This window comes from Scardinius erythrophthalmus (assembly GCF_964197995.2).
Source record: "Scardinius erythrophthalmus genome assembly, chromosome: 5".
NCBI classification, from domain to species: Eukaryota; Metazoa; Chordata; class Actinopteri; order Cypriniformes; family Leuciscidae; genus Scardinius; species Scardinius erythrophthalmus.
Window position 1 is genome coordinate 55,779,008 of NC_138225.1, and position 24,346 is coordinate 55,803,353.

Consider the following 24,346-nt stretch of genomic DNA (forward strand, 5'->3'; position numbering starts at 1 on the left):
CACACAACAGGTACACCTCGTAACAAGACTTCTGTGAAACACACACAACAGATACACCTCGTAACGAGACTTCTGTGACACACACACACACACAACAGGTACACCTCGTAACAAGACTTCTGTGAAACACACACAACAGGTACACCTCGTAACGAGACTTCTGTGAAACACACACAACAGGTACACCTCGTAACGAGACTTCTGTGACACACACACACACACAACAGGTACACCTCGTAACGAGACTTCTGTGAAACACACACAACAGATACACCTCGTAACGAGACTTCTGTGACACACACACACACACAACAGGTACACCTCGTAACGAGACTTCTGTGAAACACACACAACAGGTACACCTCGTAACGAGACTTCTGTGAAACACACACAACAGGTACACCTCGTAACGAGACTTCTGTGAAACACACACACACAACAGATACACCTCGTAACGAGACTTCTGTGAAACACAACAGATACAACTCGTAACGAGACTTCTGTGAAACACACACACACAACAGGTACACCTCGTAACGAGACTTCTGTGAAACACACACACACAACAGGTACACCTCGTAACGAGACTTCTGTGAAACACACACAACAGGTACACCTCGTAACGAGACTTCTGTGAAACACACACAACAGGTACGCCTCGTAACAAGACTTCTGTGAAACACACACAACAGATACACCTCGTAACGAGACTTCTGTGACACACACACACACAACAGGTACACCTCGTAACAAGACTTCTGTGAAACACACACAACAGATACACCTCGTAACGAGACTTCTGTGAAACACACACACACAACAGGTACACCTCGTAACGAGACTTTTGTGAAACACACACACACAACAGGTACACCTCGTAACGAGACTTCTGTGAAACACACACACACAACAGGTACACCTCGTAACGAGACTTCTGTGAAACACACACAACAGATACAACTCGTAACGAGACTTCTGTGAAACACACACACACAACAGATACAACTCGTAACGAGACTTCTGTGAAACACACACACACAACAGGTACACCTCGTAACGAGACTTCTGTGAAACACACACACACACAACAGGTACACCTCGTAACGAGACTTCTGTGAAACACACACACACAACAGGTACACCTCGTAACGAGACTTCTGTGAAACACACACACACACAACAGGTACACCTCGTAACGAGACTTCTGTGAAACACACACACACAACAGGTACACCTCGTAACGAGACTTCTGTGAAACACACACACACAACAGGTACACCTCGTAACGAGACTTCTGTGAAACACACACAACAGGTACACCTCGTAATGAGACTTCTGTGAAACACACACAACAGATACACCTCGTAACTAGACTTCTGTGAAACACACACAACAGATACACCTCGTAACGAGACTTCTGTGAAACACACACAACAGGTACACCTCGTAACGAGACTTCTGTGAAACACACACAACAGATACACCTCGTAACGAGACTTCTGTGAAACACACACAACAGATACACCTCGTAACTAGACTTCTGTGAAACACACACAACAGATACACCTCGTAACGAGACTTCTGTGAAACACACACAACAGGTACACCTCGTAACGAGACTTCTGTGAAACACACACAACAGATACACCTCGTAACGAGACTTCTGTGAAACACACACACACAACAGATACACCTCGTAACAAGACTTCTGTGAAACACACACAACAGGTACACCTCGTAACGAGACTTCTGTGACACACACACACACACAACAGATACACTTCGTAACGAGACTTCTGTGAAACACACAACAGGTACACCTCGTAACGAGACTTCTGTGAAACACACAACAGATACACCTCGTAACGAGACTTCTGTGAAACACACAACAGATACACCTCGTAACGAGACTTCTGTGAAACACACACACACACACAACAGGTACACCTCGTAACGAGACTTCTGTGAAACACACACACACAACAGGTACACCTCGTAACGAGACTTCTGTGAAACACACACACACAATAGGTACACCTCGTAACGAGACTTCTGTGAAACACACACACACAACAGGTACACCTCGTAACGAGACTTCTGTGAAACACACACACACACAACAGGTACACCTCGTAACGAGACTTCTGTGAAACACACACACACAATAGGTACACCTCGTAACGAGACTTCTGTGAAACACACACACACAACAGGTACACCTCGTAACGAGACTTCTGTGAAACACACACACACAATAGGTACACCTCGTAACGAGACTTCTGTGAAACACACACACACAACAGATACACCTCGTAATGAGACTTCTGTGAAACACACACACAACAGGTACACCTCGTAACGAGACTTCTGTGAAACACACACACACAACAGGTACACCTCGTAACGAGACTTCTGTGAAACACACACACACAACAGGTACACCTCGTAACGAGACTTCTGTGAAACACACACACACAACAGGTACACCTCGTAACGAGACTTCTGTGAAACACACACACACAACAGGTACACCTCGTAACGAGACTTCTGTGAAACACACACAACAGGTACACCTCGTAACGAGACTTCTGTGAAACACACAACAGATACACCTCGTAACGAGACTTCTGTGAAACACACACACACAACAGGTACACCTCGTAACGAGACTTCTGTGAAACACACACACACAACAGGTACACCTCGTAACGAGACTTCTGTGACACACACACACACACAACAGATACACTTCGTAACGAGACTTCTGTGAAACACACAACAGGTACACCTCGTAACGAGACTTCTGTGAAACACACACAACAGGTACACCTCGTAACGAGACTTCTGTGAAACACACACAACAGGTACACCTCGTAACGAGACTTCTGTGAAACACACACAACAGGTACACCTCGTAACGAGACTTCTGTGAAACACACACAACAGGTACACCTCGTAACGAGACTTCTGTGAAACACACACAACAGGTACACCTCGTAACGAGACTTCTGTGAAACACACACACACAACAGATACACCTCGTAACGAGACTTATGTGAAACACACACAACAGGTACACCTCGTAACGAGACTTCTGTGAAACACACACACACAACAGGTACACCTCGTAACGAGACTTCTGTGAAACACACACACACACAACAGGTACACCTCGTAACGAGACTTCTGTGAAACACACACACACACAACAGGTACACCTCGTAACGAGACTTCTGTGAAACACACACACACAACAGATACACCTCGTAACAAGACTTCTGTGAAACACACACAACAGGTACACCTCGTAACGAGACTTCTGTGAAACACACACAACAGGTACACCTCGTAACGAGACTTCTGTGAAACACACACAACAGATACACCTCGTAACTAGACTTCTGTGAAACACACACAACAGATACACCTCGTAACGAGACTTCTGTGAAACACACACAACAGGTACACCTCGTAACGAGACTTCTGTGAAACACACACACACAACAGGTACACCTCGTAACGAGACTTCTGTGAAACACACACAACAGGTACACCTCGTAACGAGACTTCTGTGAAACACACACAACAGGTACACCTCGTAACGAGACTTCTGTGAAACACACACACACAACAGGTACACCTCGTAACGAGACTTCTGTGAAACACACACACACACACAACAGGTACACCTCGTAACGAGACTTCTGTGAAACACACACACACAACAGGTACACCTCGTAACGAGACTTCTGTGAAACACACACAACAGATACAACTCGTAACGAGACTTCTGTGAAACACACACACACACAACAGGTACACCTCGTAACGAGACTTCTGTGACACACACACACACAACAGGTACACCTCGTAACGAGACTTCTGTGAAACACACACACACAACAGGTACACCTCGTAACGAGACTTCTGTGAAACACACACACACATCAGGTACACCTCGTAACGAGACTTCTGTGAAACACACACAACAGGTACAACTCGTAACGAGACTTCTGTGAAACACACACACACACAACAGGTACACCTCGTAACGAGACTTCTGTGACACACACACACACAACAGGTACACCTCGTAACGAGACTTCTGTGAAACACACACACACAACAGGTACACCTCGTAACGAGACTTCTGTGAAACACACACAACAGGTACACCTCGTAACAAGACTTCTGTGAAACACACACAACAGATACACCTCGTAACGAGACTTCTGTGACACACACACACACACAACAGGTACACCTCGTAACAAGACTTCTGTGAAACACACACAACAGGTACACCTCGTAACGAGACTTCTGTGAAACACACACAACAGGTACACCTCGTAACGAGACTTCTGTGACACACACACACACACAACAGGTACACCTCGTAACGAGACTTCTGTGAAACACACACAACAGATACACCTCGTAACGAGACTTCTGTGACACACACACACACACAACAGGTACACCTCGTAACGAGACTTCTGTGAAACACACACAACAGGTACACCTCGTAACGAGACTTCTGTGAAACACACACAACAGGTACACCTCGTAACGAGACTTCTGTGAAACACACACACACAACAGATACACCTCGTAACGAGACTTCTGTGAAACACAACAGATACAACTCGTAACGAGACTTCTGTGAAACACACACACACAACAGGTACACCTCGTAACGAGACTTCTGTGAAACACACACACACAACAGGTACACCTCGTAACGAGACTTCTGTGAAACACACACAACAGGTACACCTCGTAACGAGACTTCTGTGAAACACACACAACAGGTACGCCTCGTAACAAGACTTCTGTGAAACACACACAACAGATACACCTCGTAACGAGACTTCTGTGACACACACACACACAACAGGTACACCTCGTAACAAGACTTCTGTGAAACACACACAACAGATACACCTCGTAACGAGACTTCTGTGAAACACACACACACAACAGGTACACCTCGTAACGAGACTTTTGTGAAACACACACACACAACAGGTACACCTCGTAACGAGACTTCTGTGAAACACACACACACAACAGGTACACCTCGTAACGAGACTTCTGTGAAACACACACAACAGATACAACTCGTAACGAGACTTCTGTGAAACACACACACACAACAGATACAACTCGTAACGAGACTTCTGTGAAACACACACACACAACAGGTACACCTCGTAACGAGACTTCTGTGAAACACACACACACACAACAGGTACACCTCGTAACGAGACTTCTGTGAAACACACACACACAACAGGTACACCTCGTAACGAGACTTCTGTGAAACACACACACACACAACAGGTACACCTCGTAACGAGACTTCTGTGAAACACACACACACAACAGGTACACCTCGTAACGAGACTTCTGTGAAACACACACACACAACAGGTACACCTCGTAACGAGACTTCTGTGAAACACACACAACAGGTACACCTCGTAATGAGACTTCTGTGAAACACACACAACAGATACACCTCGTAACTAGACTTCTGTGAAACACACACAACAGATACACCTCGTAACGAGACTTCTGTGAAACACACACAACAGGTACACCTCGTAACGAGACTTCTGTGAAACACACACAACAGATACACCTCGTAACGAGACTTCTGTGAAACACACACAACAGATACACCTCGTAACTAGACTTCTGTGAAACACACACAACAGATACACCTCGTAACGAGACTTCTGTGAAACACACACAACAGGTACACCTCGTAACGAGACTTCTGTGAAACACACACAACAGATACACCTCGTAACGAGACTTCTGTGAAACACACACACACAACAGATACACCTCGTAACAAGACTTCTGTGAAACACACACAACAGGTACACCTCGTAACGAGACTTCTGTGACACACACACACACACAACAGATACACTTCGTAACGAGACTTCTGTGAAACACACAACAGGTACACCTCGTAACGAGACTTCTGTGAAACACACAACAGATACACCTCGTAACGAGACTTCTGTGAAACACACAACAGATACACCTCGTAACGAGACTTCTGTGAAACACACACACACACAACAGGTACACCTCGTAACGAGACTTCTGTGAAACACACACACACAACAGGTACACCTCGTAACGAGACTTCTGTGAAACACACACACACAATAGGTACACCTCGTAACGAGACTTCTGTGAAACACACACACACAACAGGTACACCTCGTAACGAGACTTCTGTGAAACACACACACACACAACAGGTACACCTCGTAACGAGACTTCTGTGAAACACACACACACAATAGGTACACCTCGTAACGAGACTTCTGTGAAACACACACACACAACAGGTACACCTCGTAACGAGACTTCTGTGAAACACACACACAATAGGTACACCTCGTAACGAGACTTCTGTGAAACACACACACACAACAGATACACCTCGTAATGAGACTTCTGTGAAACACACACACAACAGGTACACCTCGTAACGAGACTTCTGTGAAACACACACACACAACAGGTACACCTCGTAACGAGACTTCTGTGAAACACACACACACAACAGGTACACCTCGTAACGAGACTTCTGTGAAACACACACACACAACAGGTACACCTCGTAACGAGACTTCTGTGAAACACACACACACAACAGGTACACCTCGTAACGAGACTTCTGTGAAACACACACAACAGGTACACCTCGTAACGAGACTTCTGTGAAACACACAACAGATACACCTCGTAACGAGACTTCTGTGAAACACACACACACAACAGGTACACCTCGTAACGAGACTTCTGTGAAACACACACACACAACAGGTACACCTCGTAACGAGACTTCTGTGACACACACACACACACAACAGATACACTTCGTAACGAGACTTCTGTGAAACACACAACAGGTACACCTCGTAACGAGACTTCTGTGAAACACACACACACAACAGGTACACCTCGTAACGAGACTTCTGTGAAACACACACAACAGATACACCTCGTAACGAGACTTCTGTGAAACACACACACACAACAGGTACACCTCGTAACGAGACTTCTGTGAAACACACACAACAGGTACACCTCGTAACGAGACTTCTGTGAAACACACACACACAACAGGTACACCTCGTAACGAGACTTCTGTGAAACACACACACACAACAGGTACACCTCGTAACGAGACTTCTGTGAAACACACACAACAGGTACACCTCGTAACGAGACTTCTGTGAAACACACACACACAACAGGTACACCTCGTAACGAGACTTCTGTGAAACACACACACACACAACAGGTACACCTCGTAACGAGACTTCTGTGAAATACACACACACACAACAGGTACACCTCGTAACGAGACTTCTGTGAAACACACACACACAACAGGTACACCTCGTAACGAGACTTCTGTGAAACACACACACACAACAGGTACACCTCGTAACGAGACTTCTGTGAAATACACACACACAACAGGTACACCTCGTAACGAGACTTCTGTGAAACACACACACACACAACAGGTACACCTCGTAACGAGACTTCTGTGAAATACACACACACATCAGGTACACCTCGTAACGAGACTTCTGTGAAATACACACACACAACAGGTACACCTCGTAACGAGACTTCTGTGAAACACACACACACAACAGGTACACCTCGTAACGAGACTTCTGTGAAACACACACAACAGATACATCTCGTAACGAGACTTCTGTGAAACACACACAACAGGTACACCTCGTAACGAGACTTCTGTGAAACACACACACACAACAGGTACACCTCGTAACGAGACTTCTGTGAAACACACACAACAGGTACACCTCGTAACGAGACTTCTGTGAAACACACACACACAACAGGTACACCTCGTAACGAGACTTCCGTGAAACACACACACACAACAGGTACACCTCGTAACGAGACTTCTGTGAAACACACACACACAACAGGTACACCTCGTAACGAGACTTCTGTGAAACACACACACACAACAGGTACACCTCGTAACGAGACTTCTGTGAAACACACACACACAACAGGTACACCTCGTAACGAGACTTCTGTGAAACACACACAACAGATACACCTCGTAACGAGACTTCTGTGAAACACACACAACAGGTACACCTCGTAACGAGACTTCTGTGAAACACACACAACAGGTACACCTGGTAACGAGACTTCTGTGAAACACACACAACAGGTACACCTCGTAACGAGACTTCTGTGAAACACACACAACAGGTACACCTCGTAACGAGACTTCTGTGAAACACACACAACAGATACACCTCGTAACGAGACTTCTGTGAAACACACACAACAGGTACACCTCGTAACAAGACTTCTGTGAAACACACACAACAGGTACACCTCGTAACAAGACTTCTGTGAAACACACACACACAACAGGTACACCTCGTAACGAGACTTCTGTGAAACACACACACACAACAGGTACACCTCGTAACGAGACTTCTGTGAAACACACACAACAGATACACCTCGTAACGAGACTTCTGTGAAACACACACAACAGGTACACCTCGTAACGAGACTTCTGTGAAACACACACACACAACAGGTACACCTCGTAACGAGACTTCTGTGAAACACACACACACAACAGGTACACCTCGTAACGAGACTTCTGTGAAACACACACAACAGGTACACCTCGTAACGAGACTTCTGTGAAACACACACACACAACAGGTACACCTCGTAACGAGACTTCTGTGAAACACACACACACAACAGGTACACCTCGTAACGAGACTTCTGTGAAACACACACACACAATAGGTACACCTCGTAACGAGACTTCTGTGAAACACACACACACAACAGGTACACCTCGTAACGAGACTTCTGTGAAACACACACACACAACAGGTACACCTCATAACGAGACTTCTGTAAAACAGACACACACAATAGGTACACCTCGTAACGAGACTTCTGTGAAACACACACATACACAATAGGTACACCTCGTAACGAGACTTCTGTGAAACACACACACACACAACAGATACACCTCGTAACGAGACTTCTGTGAAACACACACAACAGGTACACCTCGTAACGAGACTTCTGTGAAACACACACACACACAACAGGTACACCTCGTAACGAGACTTCTGTGAAACAGACACACACAACAGGTACACCTCATAACGAGACTTCTGTGAAACAGACACACACAATAGGTACACCTCGTAACGAGACTTCTGTGAAACACACACACACAACAGATACACCTCGTAACGAGACTTCTGTGAAACACACACACACACAACAGATACACCTCGTAACGAGACTTCTGTGAAACACACACAACAGGTACACCTCGTAACGAGACTTCTGTGAAACACACACACACAACAGGTACACCTCGTAACGAGACTTCTGTGAAACACACACACACACAACAGGTAAACCTCGTAACGAGACTGCAAAGTGTCTTAGTATTTTTTGTCTTGTTTCCAGTCCAAATATTAAAAACTTCTTAAATCAAGAAGCATTTACTAAAGTAATAAAATTACATACGATATTATGTCTTGCTCTCTGGGGAAATAAATCAAAATTGCTTATAACAAACAAAATTATCTGCCAATGGGGTAAGAGAAAAAATGTTGTTTCAGTTTGAATTAAGATTATTTTTCTTACCCCACTGGCAGATAATTTTAAGCAACAAATCACTTCATTTTCATTTATATCCCCAGAAAACAAGACATAGGCTAATTTACTCATCTAGTAAATGCATCTTGATTTAAGAATTTTTTGATATTTGGATTGGAAAGAAGACACAAATACTAAGTAAGAAAAAGCATGTTTTGCATGGGAATTAAATTGAGGATCTCTAAACATCATCTGAGGCCTTCTGTATAAAACTGTATAAAACTGTACAAACACCAGATCTGGCAGAAAACATCACCGGTAGCAAAAGATGGTACGTGTATATAGAGCACTAAAGCTTTATTCCACATCCCTGAAATGACCATTAAAGGAACTTACAATGCTGTTTTTAATATCTGTGTGTCCAGACATATGATGCTACTGCTTTCAACAGAACTAAAAACTAGCAAAACAAGAGGTAATAGCGACCCTAAATGTCTGAGATGAGACAGACAAAGTCAAAGAAAAAGTAAATCATAATGTTTTTCTGATGCAAGACTTTTATTTTGAAAGCAGTTGACTCTTCAGCAAAGACTTTGTTCTTTCTTAAGTTTCGCTGTCAGTTAGTAAGTCTTGGGCCCACTCTCGGGCCCACTCATCCTCATCCCATCCTTCTCGAGCAGCTGTTATTTCAACCACCATACAACCAGCTAGTCGGAACAGGAGTCACCGAAAACAAAGGACCCACCATCGGACTGCTAGCCAACCAGTCCTGCAGGCCACCGACAGTGAGAGAAAGGGTGAGTCACAAAATTAGCCCCCTAATCTGTATACTGATTTACTTTATACTGTATATTGCCCAACTTGTCAAAGAACATCACCACTACAACCTCCCCCCAGCCCACTTATCCCGATGCCAATTATCGAGGTGCCCTTTGAGCGTATCGGGATGGACCTGGTGGGACCGCTGCCGAAGTCTGCCCAGGGCCACGAGCACATACTCGTCATCGTGGATTATGTAACCTGGTACCCCGAAGCTGTACCCCTTCGTAAGGCTACATCGAAAAACATTGCCAAGGAACTGTTTCTTCTGTTCAACCGGGTGGGCATTCCGGCCGAGATCCTGACTGACCAGGGCACTCCGCTCATGTCCAAGCTCATGAAAGACCTATGCCAGTTACTGCGAGTCACATAGCTCCGTACTTCAGTCTACCACCCCCAAACAGACGGACTAGTTGAGCGTTTCAACCAGACTCTAAAGCAGATGTTACGGCGGGTGGTAGCTGAGGACGGACGTGACTGGGATCTCATGATCCCGTAAGTGCTCTTTGGTATCCGTGAAGTCCCTCAACCCTCCACAGGGTTTACCCCCTTTGAGTTGTTGTTTGGGCAGCAACCGCAAGGTCTCCTCGACGTAGCCCGGGATGAATGGGAACGTCAGCCCTCCCCATATCAAACAGTGATAGAGCAGGTACGAGATATGAGACAGAAGATTGACCGAGTCATGCCATTAGTGCGAGAACATCTAGCCTCGGCCCAGCGTGCACAGCAACGCCTCTATAACCGACACGCTCAAGCTCGGGAATTCCAGCCAGGAGATCGGATCCTCGTCCTGGATCCGTGTGCTGCTTCTAAATTCCTGCCGTCCTGGCAGGGACCCAACACAATAATTGAGTGGGTTGGGCCAGTGACGTATAGAGTTCGTCAGCCGGGAAGGAGGAAAGCAGATTGGATTGTGACGAGTCTCCAGAGGGCACTTCAGCGTCGCCCTGTAATAACTTCTCATCATTCAATCACACAACAAAAACTAGTCTGGGACTCTATTTAATAGCTTTACCTGTTTATTCATCAGTGTTACAATTTCTTACAATTTATATGTATAATTAAAGTGGGACGGTATTTGTATGTGTGTTAACCATTTTTGGGAAATACATTTGCTTGGTTCAAATTCCTAAAAGTTTGGGCCGTGGCTTAATGACGATGGGAAGGTGTGGGTCCACAGGTATAAGATATTACACTGCCAACATGTCCTCGATCAGTGGCTTTGTCTTGTTTTTAAGCAAAATAACAGAGAGTTCACCCACAAAATAACCAAACTTCTCATCAATTCAAGCTGTTTTTATGGTCATCTTGAGCCTGTTTGAGAGTGTGTGAGTGTGTGAGTGTGAGTGTGTGTGTGTGTGTGTGTGTGTGTGTGTGTGTGTGAGTGTGTGTCTGCACCTCGTACTGCAGGTACTCCTCTCTCTGCCGGAGCTCCTCCTGTTCTCTGGCTCTGCTCTTCCGGCTCTCGGACCCGAACTCCTCCTGGAGAACACACAGATCCCGCTGGAAGCTCAGCAACATGGACCCGTGCGACTGGATCTGCTTCTCCTTGGGAAGAAAGTGAAACCTTTAGTGAAACTAAAGAAATGAATGAAGAAGGAAGCTGGGTTAGAGATGAAGAGCTACGGTCAGAAGTAAACATCAGTGTGAAAGAGACGTGTGTGTGTGTGTGTGTGTGTGTGTGTGTGTGTGTGTGTGTGTGTGGACCAATCACTGCGAGCGTCGACAGAATCGACAGCCAATCAAAATCACCCAACTTTAAAGGAGAACTCGGCAACTCTAGCGAACTCTAGTCACTTCTTCGCTGATTTTCCCTTTTGTTGTCGCATGTTTTCCCCGCGAGCTCCCCCTACAGCTGTGGGGGGGCGTATATGTCACAACACGGTCGTAAAAAACTCTCTTGCGGCCCCTCCTCCCCCTCTCTACCGCTGCTCATGTGCGTTTGTTTTGATCGGAGCAAGCCAACTGAATCGTGTGGAGCTTTGTCTACCGAGGTGGGTAATCTGGTAATACATCATACATGCGTGTGTGTTTATGTTGAATTGCCGTAAAGCGATTCGTGTTTAATGCTCGTTCTCGTTCTCGTTCTCGCTTCTCACGAGACTTCCAATTTCTATCTTGCCGGGACGGTAGTGCCCAAGTTGCAAGGTTGGTTTTCCGCCTGGGAACGCTGGGGGGAGCGGGGAAAGTCACCAATATCACCAGGACAGGTTGTTTAACCATCCAAATGATTTCTAGACAGTTTTATTAAGTTAAAAAAGTTACCAAGTTCTCCTTTAAGTGCGCACTACAGTTATGCTCACAGAACATTCACAGAATGCAACTGCAGCACGCCTAAAATAAACAAACAATCGTACCCTCCTTGGTGGTGTGCGCGCTAATATAGTTATTGTTCTTAGAGTGAGCGGGCCTTAAAGGGACAGTGCACCCAAAAATTATCATTCTGTCATCATTTACTCTCCGTCATGTCATTCCAAACCCAGAAGATTTTCTTTGAATGAAGATATTTCGTCTTTTTATTTCGTATTTCGTAAAGCCACTGTGTCTCTCCAGAAGACTTGAACTAAACTGCTCCATTCATATGGATTTTTTTTACCATCTCTTTATGAACATTATGAACCATCACAGATTTTCAGTGGAGGGACAGAAATCTCTCAGATTTCATTAAGAATATCTTCATCGTTTGTGTTCTGAAGATGAACAAATGTCGTACGTAAATTTTGTGTTGACTGTGCATGCGCAACATCCTGGGTTCTGTACTGGAAACAGAAATGATTAGTTCGTCTCTCAATTGTTCGGGTCTGATTCTTCGGAGTCTTTTGTTCTTTTGTCACATGATGTGATGTGACAGTGCTGGACACATAAATGAGTTAATAATTCCCAAACTTTCTCATAAACAAGCGCGTTGTCAGTTTTTTTTTTTTTTTTTTTACAGTTAGGCCTAACTCTTAGTCTCAAATTATAGCTATTTTATTTCTTTCAATTTATAATTTTTTGAATTTCTGTCATGATGGTTGTTTTCCATATGAATGTGGTACTACAGAGTTGGTAATGCTTTAAACTTTATCTATGATGGGGAAAATCACTTTGATAAAGATACCTATATATAGCTAATAACAACATGCAGTTACATGACATAAAACCGAACGACTTGAACCCCTAAGACTCGAAACGTGAACTTATCAATTCTGTATCCGGTACAGACGGCATAGCTCAGTTTATGAGGATCACGGGATGAACGAACGACTCGGATCAGGAGGTGAGGTAAACTAACAGACTGCATAGCCTGAAGACCCAGATAAATGAATTACTCGTTTCTGTTTCTCATAATTTGGCCTTTTCCTTGCATTGCAATTTTTTTGTGTTAATGTTCAATGCGATAAACATTTGATGTGTTTGGGGAATTTGGCTATTAACGTATCGTTTTAAATACATTCTGCTGAAATGAACGAAATTTTGAGGAACGAGATTCAAAGATCCGAGTCAGTAAAATTATCCGAACTCCCTCTCCCCCCCTCTCCTCCCTCTCTCTCCCTCTCCCCCCTCCCCCCTCTCTCACCCCCCATCTTCTCCCCCGCCCCATCCCTCCCTCCCTCCCTCCCTCCCTCTCTCACCCCCACATCCTCCTAACCTAACCCTAACGTGGCTTAATTTCGTTCTGTTGTAAACTTATGTTTCCTTTTTACATTTTGTTGTGTTGTGCACTACTGGGCCACCGTACCACCCAGACGTAAGAGAACGGTTACCAGCGTGAGGTTGGACTGTGTCGCGGGTAAGATGGGCCGGCAGAACCTCTTCTGGGACCCGACCGCTGCAGGGAACGGTGGAGAGGAGTGAAGCGCCGACACCAGGTTTATCCGGCCGATCCACGAGTTCATCTGCTCCGTGGACCTGAAGGACACACGATCATCACTCAGATCTGACTGTTAATGCTTCTGAAGAGAATCTGCACACACACTCACACAGCCTCAAAGGCACACACTCACGCAGCCTCGAAGAGGAAGACTCTCCAGTCGGCCGTCTGCAGGCGAAACACGTGCGGCCGTTTGGTGTAGTTCAGGGCTCGCTCGGCCAGAGCGTGATGAACACTGACCACCTCCTCCGAGCTCTGGCAGTCCTTCCCGTAATCATCCTGGACACACACACACACACACACACACACACTGATCAACAATCTAGCTTTCACTGCTATTAGTATTGATGCTTTGGCAAGGTTGTATAAAAAGTGGACATGCCACTAAAGCACTGCAAAACATGACGACGTGTGTCATCTGTTTGTATTGACATATTCCTCGTATCTACCATCATCAGTCTCTGGCGATTACCTTCTGCAGGTACAGCACCATTCCCTTCAGCATGGCATAGAACGTCTTCCAGCTTCGCTTCCCCCACGGAGCTGCAAATCAGTTCAATTAGTGATCAGCGTGTTAAATGTGCTCTAGGGTGGTCAAGATGGTCAACTCATTGACTAGACAAAAAAAATGAGTAGTTAGTTTGAGTTTTTGTTTCCAGCGGTGGTGATGAATTGTTGGACTGTCTTCAGCGGCTCGGTGAACATGGTGAAATTGTGTTACTAAATACATCCACTGCCACTATAATTTCATACTATCAAATGTCACGCACGCCCGGCTTTGCCGTGCGGGGTGTGCTCACTCCACCATGGACAGAATATGTTTGGGCTGACTCTCTCCCCCCAGTCTGAAGGGGGAGCTGTCTGTTTTCGGTCCATCTGACAGTAGCTGATTGGCGGGACTGTTGTTGCCAGTTGTTCTCTCTCAGCTCTGGGCTGCGCGTCTCTGCTCTGCTCCGGCCTCCAGGCTGGCGGCAGCACCATCCTACTCCTTTTGGCCTTTTTTGCATTACACATAGTCTACACTTTTCAAATTATGATTTCATTGTATAATTTAATGTTTTAATAAATTATTTTGGATTTAACGTAACAAACGGTGTCAAGTCAAGTCAAGTCATCTTCATTTATATAGCGCTTTTAACAATGGAGATAGTTTCAAAGCAGCTTTACAGAGATAAGCGTATAATTTAAGGTAACAGATGTGGTCTCCCCTATGTCATTGCTACTATGAGCCAGGTAGTCGTGACACAAATAACATAATTTCTGTCTGGCTTCAGAGCAGTAATGCTTTTAGTATGCTTTTTTTTCCCAGAGGACTGATAGTTTTGTGGAATAAAAGAATATAGTTAATTATTCTTTGTATTTGTTGAAAATCAATCAGTTAAGATACCAGAGCAAAGAGATCAAGGGGGAAATTTAGTAGGGCTGGCCTCCAGTAGTCGACTAGAAGAGGTTTGGTCGACCAAATTGTTATTAGTTGGTTAGTCACAGACAAAAACTCCACAGGAAGTGGCGAAATCACACAGGCTGTGACGGACAGATCGTTAACGGCAACCCTAGCCTCAAATATGGCTTATCACTTGAAACATGTAAGTAGCAGCAACTTTACAAATACTCTGTCATTTTTGGTCATTCATATAGGAGTAATGCAAACTGTAAAGGGTCTACTTTTATTTCTGTGAACTCACAAAACGTTGTGCTTTTGTAAAATAAAGAAAACAGGATGCGTTTTCTGCCGTCCCGGTTTTAGTGACCCGAAACTCAGTGTAGCCTATACTTGCCTCACAGACATGAGAAATATACTGTATCTATAGACAGCTTTATATGTCTTTTAAATGAACCAATTCAAATGGAAAAAAAATATTCTCAGATTATGTAATCCGTATGAAACCTGCATATAGGCGTGTCCACTATGCGGAGATGACGAGTCAGCATCGTCAACTTAATCTCTGCAGCCGAACACACAGAAAACATTATCTATTAATTAGAAAACATTATCAATTAATTATTCAAATGTTTTGACAGTCTCCTATTCATAGGTAATTATTACGTTTGCCGGTGCGCTGTGGCAAGCTTTAAGCGTGTTTCAGTGCTGATTAGGCTATGTATTATATAGGCAATTAAAAGCTCAATATTATGATTTATGGCTTATTAATATAAACGCACGATTAGTTGAATAATCGCTTAAATGGACGACTACTAGTCAACTAGAAAAATATTTAGTCGAGGGCAGCTAGACGCTGGTCTTTACCAATATCCAGTGATTACTGAATCGTCCCTACCTATAATAATGATCAAACAATTAAAATATACTCATATGGAACCGCTGTTGTAATTGTGGCCGCATCTGAAATGGGTCATACCATTGACATTACCTGAGAAGTCACAGTAAATAAATGTCCCCCAGCAATGTCAAAATCAAACCTACGCACTGGAAAGAAATGCGTCTGAACGTTGTCTGGTGAACATGGCCTCTTCGGGCCTCCTCTCACCTGGCCACTTCATGCGTTTTCTCAGACCGGATAGCTGTCTGATTTATCAAAACGGTTCCATTTACACCTGGTCACATAAATGTGTTTTTGCGAAACGGATTTAAATCCGATCTTCAGTTCCCGCGCTATATGCAGATTTAATGGAGTGCACGTCACCAAAAGCAACAGATATGAGCTGCGTTTTATTGATCATCTGCTAAAATTTCGAAATCAAAGACCGCATTAAGAGAGAGCGGCAACAGCCCTGGTAAGATCATTTCGGTTCTTTACTTTTAATGAAGATGATTGTGTGTTAAGCGTCTGCAACTTACTTTCACTTTGCTTTGCGATAGTTTGCACGTTGGCTTGATGACTAGATCGCTCAGCTGCTCATCTGCGGTGATGCGTGTTGCAATAGCGTCGTCATATCTGGCTATAACATGACATATAACCTATAATATGCTCTCTCGCGTTTATATTTTAGCATTTTTGGGAGAAGTAAAATTTACATATGTGGTTTCAACAACCAGATGCATTTACACTTGTCCAGTTTCGTCAGGAATGCGGCCCAGATCTCCTCCTGAAGTGGTTTAAGCAATCGGATTCAAATCCGTCTCGAATGCGTTTCGGAGGGCATTTACACCTGGTCTCTTCACGATCGGATAGCTTTCTGATCACAGAAAACTAATGAAGTGGCCAGGTGTAAACAGCCCCTTTAAGCCCGACTACTGCATATATGTAGCTTTGATCATATCTGTACGTGAGACTTGACTTTATCCACACTGTGACTCACTGCGTTTGCCATCAATGTCTGCATGTGCTTTACGCTTTAAAAAGCCTTTCTGGAACACCGTGGCCTTCCTATCGTGAGGGAGATCCTGGAAGGGGTTACTCTTCGATCGCAGCTGCCCGTCCTGGTCCAAGTCCTGCTCGAGCATCAGGGATTTGGCCAGAACCTCATCCTCTCTGGGAACAGAGATAATACAATATAATACAATGTTTATTTATAAAGCACAATTTAAAAACCACCAAAGTTGACCAAAGTGCTGTAAAAAAAAAAAAAAAAAAAAATCTAAGAATAAAACAACAAGCTGTAAAATAGGTGTAACACAAAAGTAAAATCATAAAACAGCAGGTCAAGATATAAAGCAGATAAAGCAGCAGATCAGAAGTCAGACCCGCACTGCAGGTTTACTCACACGGCCCACTGAAGCGGATCGCTCTTGATGGAGCTGTAGAGACTCTGAAAGAGACAGAAGAAACCGAATCACTACTGACCACCACTAGCCTAGAAATCTAGACGCACCCTAGCGGCAGAAAAATGTATTTTGCAGCCAGGGCAGTCTAGCAACTCTCCATTGACTTTCGAGCTGCAAAAAACTAAATTAGGTCAGGCCAATCACGTCGAGTATAGAGTAGGCGGGGCGGGCTTAACATAATGTTGACAGAGTTGCGACGGTTCCCTGCTACTCCCTGCTGGAGAACAGTCTTTCAAATCGGCTTTGTCCGCGACTCTGGAGGACTTGGAGTTAGGTTTTTCTTTGAGAAAAGAGCAAAGAACGGCACTTAAGTCATTCTTAAAAAAGGAAGATGTGTTCGTAGTTTTTCCGGCCAGACATGGCAAAAGTTGAATCTATCAACTAAGCTCCGCTGTTGGGAAAACGCTGTGGTTGGGTGAAGCGCTGTCCTATTGCGTGCAGAGGGAATTTGAAAGACAGCCGTTTATCCCGCCCCTCGGATTGAGCCGTGTCGATGGTGAGTTTCCAGACCCAACATCTTGATGTAGGTCTGGCTTGCCAGGCTAGACCACCACAGCAGTGAAGCTTATAATGCAACACGTGAAGCTTTGGCAAACATACCTTCAGACAGTCCTTGCTGAAATTCTCGCCTCCATTCATGCCGTTCAGATTTGACACAAATTCAGCCATGGACATGGACTTCCCGACATTCTGACGACACAAGTAAAGGATTACTCTTACAAAGATCAAGTGACATCACAAATGCACTCCTCGTTCAAATGTTTGGGGTCTAAACTAACCCTTTTTCTATGTGGGTAACACGTGCGACTCACCACTGCACACCACTGCTTGCTTAGTTGGGGACACTTATTACTCTCAATATTATTGATCAGCCTGCATTTACAACATTGTATGAGAACTGAACTGAGCTGTATGATGACATCACTGTTTTCTCTAGAGCTGCTGTATTGATAAATGAACTAAGGGTGCATTTACACGACAATGATGCACTGAAAACGGGAACGTTTTGTCCTCTGTACAGATGAAAACATTATCAAAATTCATGACAAGTAATTGGCGATGTCACTTTGTAAAGAAAGACTATGTGCCCACGCACATACACACTCAAACGCGTACGCCTAGAGACTAAACACATAATACACATGTGCACGCCGTCACTGTTTTCACAGATTCACGTTTTTGAAGTTTACACGGAGATGATAACAGTATCGCTTTCAAAACTCGTTTTCAAAAACGTGCACTTTGAAACCTATTTAAGTTTGCGTTCTCAAACGGCCAGAACGCATTAAAAGTTTTCTGTTTTCAGTTGAAAATGGTGTCGTGTAAGCGGCCCCTAAGTTAATAACTAATGGACGGACAACGGAAATAAATCAACCAAAAACTTCCTTAAGCTGGACAATGACTTTCTTCTAGAGCTGATGTACAGCCAAAACTAATCTCTGTTGCTTTATTTTACTGTTATCACTGTAAAGCTGCTTTGAAACAATCTGTATTGTAAAAAGCGCTATGAATAGAGGAGACGTGACCAGAGGTGGACAGTAACAAAGTACATTTACTTGAGTACTGTACTTAAGTACACTTTTTGAGTATCTGTACTTTACTTGAGTATTATTTTTTCTGGAAACTTTTTATTTTAACTTCACTACATTTGAAAGACAAATATCGTACTTTTTACTCCACTACAATTCTGTCAAGGTCCTTGAGTAGAAAGTAACATCAGTCAATGCATGATTTTGGTCGCAGGGATTGCATTTTGGTTGGAAATGAAAGTCGGGTTGACGTCAGAACCCTGCATCTGATTGACATCAGAACCTGACGTCAGATTGACGTTGGATATTGATTGAAAATAAAAGTCAGGTTGACGTCAGAACCCGACTGATGTTGGTTTCTGACGTCAACCCGATTTTCATTTTCAACCACAATACAACGTTTGTCCAACGTTGCAACGTCAGTCTGACATTGGATTCTGACATAAACCTGATTTTCATTTTCAACGTTGGGTTTGGTTTTCTAAATGCGAATTTTGTCACTTTTTTGGAGCACACTAGCTTATAGATAACAATAAGGCTAACATATTCATACTAAAAGCCAAACATTTTTAAATAGGGCACTATTTAAGGGGACAGCCATTTGGGTGTCCGAAACCATTGTGGACGTTATTGCACTTATTTAATCTCACATTCAATCCCACTACTGGAACTGTGTTCTAGAAATAAATTTGATATTGACAAGAGGGTAGGTATGCAGACATAGATTCAGAGGCATACGGTACTTTAAGTATTACATACAACAATGCAACAATAATAAAACAATGCATTGACATTTACTTTTTACTTTTGATACTTAAGTACTTTTAAAAATGAGTACTTCTGTACTTTTACTTAAGTAAAAATAGGTCTTTGCAACTTTTACTTGTAACGGAGTAATATTTGACCAGTAGTATCTATACTTTCACTCAAGTAAGGAAGTTGTGTACTTCGTCCACCTCTGGACGTGACTCACCTGTCCGTGCAGGTCTGAGTTGAGCAGCATTACGGCACAGGTGAGCGTGAGCACGGATCCCGCTGAGGAGAATCCCTCAGGATTACACTGCTGGAAACGAGAGGAGAAGTGATGCAGGACTCTCTCACGCTCCTGAGTCTCACCCGTCAGAACAACCACCTTCAGAAACGACCTAAGAATCAGGATGAGCCCAAAAACAGTTGAGCGATCTCTTGACGGAGATGCGTGTCCTCACTGGTCAGATTTACTGGGAATGAGAAGCCTACCGCAGCGCTTGCTCCAGAGTCTGGCTGGTAAAGTCGAAGAACTTGAGGTACTCTTCCCCAACAGCACGACTGAACTCGTTGCTATCAAAAGAACAGGCAAATGAGAAGATTTGGTTAAAACACAAATAGTTTCATTCAATTCATCAAAGCCAGGTAAAGACTTACTCTTTGTCCAGATGCCTGACCACATCTGTGCGCTGAAACCCGTCCAGCCTGTAGAGCCTCTCAGCCAAGCGTTGAGCCTCGGCCCGGTTCCCCACCTCAGCACTGCCGTTCATGCAGCGGGTCACGGGGGTGGCATCCGGATCCTCCTCTGATGTCATACGCTGCTCTGATGTCATATCCTCCTCTGATGTCATACGCTGCTCTGATGTCATATCCTCCTCTGATGTCATACGCTGCTCTGATGTCATATCCTCTTCCGCTGCATGTGTCCGGTCACTGGACTCTGATCCTGGCGTCTGCTGGCAGGGTTTCTGCTCATCTGAACACCGGACCCGCTCCGGGGATTCCCGCTCGCCTGGCTCTCTCGGCTCAGACTCTTGTGCTTCTGCTGGAAGCCCGTTTTCAAGCTCAACCTTTTGCTCTGAGTTTACCAGCTGTTCTCCATATTTCGCTCGGTCTAAGCCATGAATGTCATTACTCTGGCTCATCTCTGTCGCTGTAACGGATGTGCTCATCTCGTCTGGCTCTTGTGTCAGTGTTGATTCCTTGAGGTCCACCGAACCGTTGGTGAGGTCCGACAGCGGCTCGGGTGGATCTGTGATGGTGTTCTGTGACTGATCCGACCGGACCGCTGGAGGACTGGACTCTTCCTTCTCCGCAACCTCAGGTTCTTCAATCGGATCCTGAGGACCGGTTCTTGCATCTGCTGATTCTCCGTTGGCTTCGGTCTCAGTCCACTCTCCTGTTTGCTCTTCACTGCCTGAATCTATGCTTTCCTCATGGGTGAACAGCATTCTGGGAAGGACTAACATGCCGGGTTCCTCGTGTTCTTGCGACTGTGAGCTCTCTTGAACTGGTCGAATCTCTGAGTCTCTTGTGTCCATAAGGATCTGAGCACCATCAGAAAGATCAAAATGCTCTTCAGGCACATCTACTCTGGAATCTGATGGAAACAGCGAAGATAAACAATTGCATTACAGATTTCAGAAGAACACTTCAGTGTTCTCAGAGTATTTGTGGCTTCTTTTTCTAAAAACACAAAAAGGCCTTCCAGAGCAACACCCAGTCCAAACCTCTAGGAATGTAAAAGCTGATGGGAAACTGGTGTGCATGTGACCACATTTTAAAGGTTATGCAACGAGACACTTGAAGAGGAAGCCAAATCGACTGAGTTCGCAAACAGCTCAACATTCACAGCTGACAAACACATGGCCATTTCACAACCGTCAAACAATTATAACCTCACCCATTGTACAATATGATTTAAAGCACTTCTATACTGTAAATCACATCAGCTTTAAGCACTGAGACGTTACCTGTGATATCTGCAGAAGATGTGGAGGACTCCTCATGTGAAGCTGCCATCTGTGTTTGTGAATCTGATTTCTGTGCATCACGTGCCTGTCGGGCGAACAACATCAGAACAGATTCACTTCACCCAAACATTCAGCATCTTTTGGTCAAATCTAAACCAACCCATTCAAAAATAATTCCAGCCTTATATGGTGAACTAAAAAATGAATCTTTTCGTTGCAAAAGCTGTTCCTCTAAGGTACGAATATATTAAACCACATTCTAAAGTGCACACAAATATAAAGAAAGCAGGTCCCCGGTTACTGACACAAGAACATGTCTACCAGAGAAACCACAAGGTCCTTCCGCTGCTCGGCTCAAATATACAGTACCTGGGAAGAAGCAAGTCTGACGTCCTCTTCTGACTCGGCTTCAGCCGGCAAATCAAACACGCCATCCTGATTCGGGATATAACTGAGGTCTGCGGACGGCAGATTCAAGGTCCAGTCAAATCCTGGTCCGTCAGCGTAGTCCAGTTCAGGGTGGGATCCAGGAGACGGGGGTTCTGCGGGAGTCTCGGGAGTTTCAGGAGCGTCCCACTGCACAGTGGCATGAGAGAGAGGAGAGACCGGGAACACGGTCGGAGAGAGATCGGACACATCCAGACCCACGCTCTTCATAGAGATGCCCTCGACCTCCTGCTTCATTCTCTCGATGTACTGCTGGGCCTCCAGGTAGGGCTCAGATTCCTGATAGTCTACGATATTCTCCATAGTCTTCTCATTTAGATGGTCATGATGAGGAGTTTAGGAAGGGCTTGTGTTCAGTCTTTGTCCTCAGAGAGGAGCAGGGCGTCCATTTTGAGATCGACGTTTAGAAACACTGTTTCCTCCCACGTAGAACAAAATTTTCAACTAAAAAATCTCCTAGAGACTGAAAGAGATTTCAGAAAACAAATGACATCTATATCATCATGAGCATTCATTCCATACAACATGTGATCCAACATTTAGAGTATGAAAACACTAATTTCAGTCTAAGGTGCATCCTTAGAGATAAGAAAATGTCATTAGCCGTCATATCCATGCCGCTCTGACACCACAAACCCACCACAACTTACAGCCGTGTGTGTGAGAACACTGAATCTCTCATTTCTGCTATTTTAATGGAAGGTCTGCAAACCAGCTGCTTGAGTTCAACATTTACACAAAAGAAAATATAAAGGGCACATTGCAATGAACATCTTATTTCCGTATTATGAATTTTCCTCATTATTTATGTCCAAACAACAGGACCAGAGTGAGTGTTATAAAAGTGTTAAATAGTCTGTCAAAACCAGCCACAGAAATGAGCAATGAATTCATTTTTACATGTCATTCATGAAATCCCCCATAAGCCGCATGTCTGGTTTGCATGTTCGCATTGCCCCTACAAGCAGCACACGGTCATTTAGGTGATTTATAGTATCTAATGTGATGATGGTTTCAGAGAAATGTAGAGAATGAAGCTCACCTCAGCCGTGTCCTTCAGTAAAGCCCTCTGAACTCTTTTACAAGACTCACAGGGCGGATGTGCTCTGCTAAGGGTTTTGCTCAAGAAGCACTGAGACACATTTACACTTCCTGACCACAAACAACTTCCACTGACAGAGAGAGAGAGAGAGAGAGAGAGAGAGAGAGAGAGAGAGAGAGAGAGAGAGAGAGAGAGAGAGAGAGAGAGAGAGAGAGAGAGAGAGAGAGAGAGAGAGAGAGAGAGAGAGAGAGAGAGAGAGAGAGAGAGAGAGAGAGAGAGAGAGAGAGAGAGAGAGAGAGAGAGAGAGAGAGAGAGAGACAGAGAGAGAGAGAGAGTTTATGTGTCTGCTAAGAGTGAGATTAAGACAGACACTGTTAAACGGAGAACAGTAAACCGTTTTCTTGCAGCTCAGAATGACTATAATCATCATCTTGAACATAAGCACTCTAACCCTGACAGACTGATGAAACACAAACTGACCCTGATAGAGAGAGAGATCAGCGCATCACTTCCTGCTGCTCCTCACATCACCTC

The 24,346-nt window shown here is 44.4% G+C and overlaps 1 protein-coding gene across 1 annotated transcript in view; it reads right to left on the bottom strand.

Annotated features, from left to right (window-relative positions):
* Window positions 1-23,948, bottom strand: part of LOC308690700 (PH and SEC7 domain-containing protein 4) — a 26,779-nt gene extending 2,831 nt beyond the window's left edge. The window contains exons 1-13 of the mRNA XM_081365350.1: window positions 23,813-23,948; window positions 22,693-23,233; window positions 22,324-22,408; window positions 21,008-21,950; window positions 20,843-20,923; window positions 20,577-20,748; window positions 18,675-18,764; window positions 18,015-18,058; window positions 17,609-17,781; window positions 14,820-14,890; window positions 14,481-14,626; window positions 14,241-14,385; window positions 11,893-12,042 (exon numbers count right to left, since the gene is read on the bottom strand). Of these exons, the coding sequence (XP_081221476.1) occupies window positions 11,893-12,042; window positions 14,241-14,385; window positions 14,481-14,626; window positions 14,820-14,890; window positions 17,609-17,781; window positions 18,015-18,058; window positions 18,675-18,764; window positions 20,577-20,748; window positions 20,843-20,923; window positions 21,008-21,950; window positions 22,324-22,408; window positions 22,693-23,073 (2,481 nt within the window). The 5' untranslated portion in view covers window positions 23,074-23,233; window positions 23,813-23,948. The remainder of the gene's footprint in view (window positions 1-11,892; window positions 12,043-14,240; window positions 14,386-14,480; window positions 14,627-14,819; window positions 14,891-17,608; window positions 17,782-18,014; window positions 18,059-18,674; window positions 18,765-20,576; window positions 20,749-20,842; window positions 20,924-21,007; window positions 21,951-22,323; window positions 22,409-22,692; window positions 23,234-23,812) is intronic.
* Window positions 23,949-24,346: the final 398 nt, after the last annotated feature.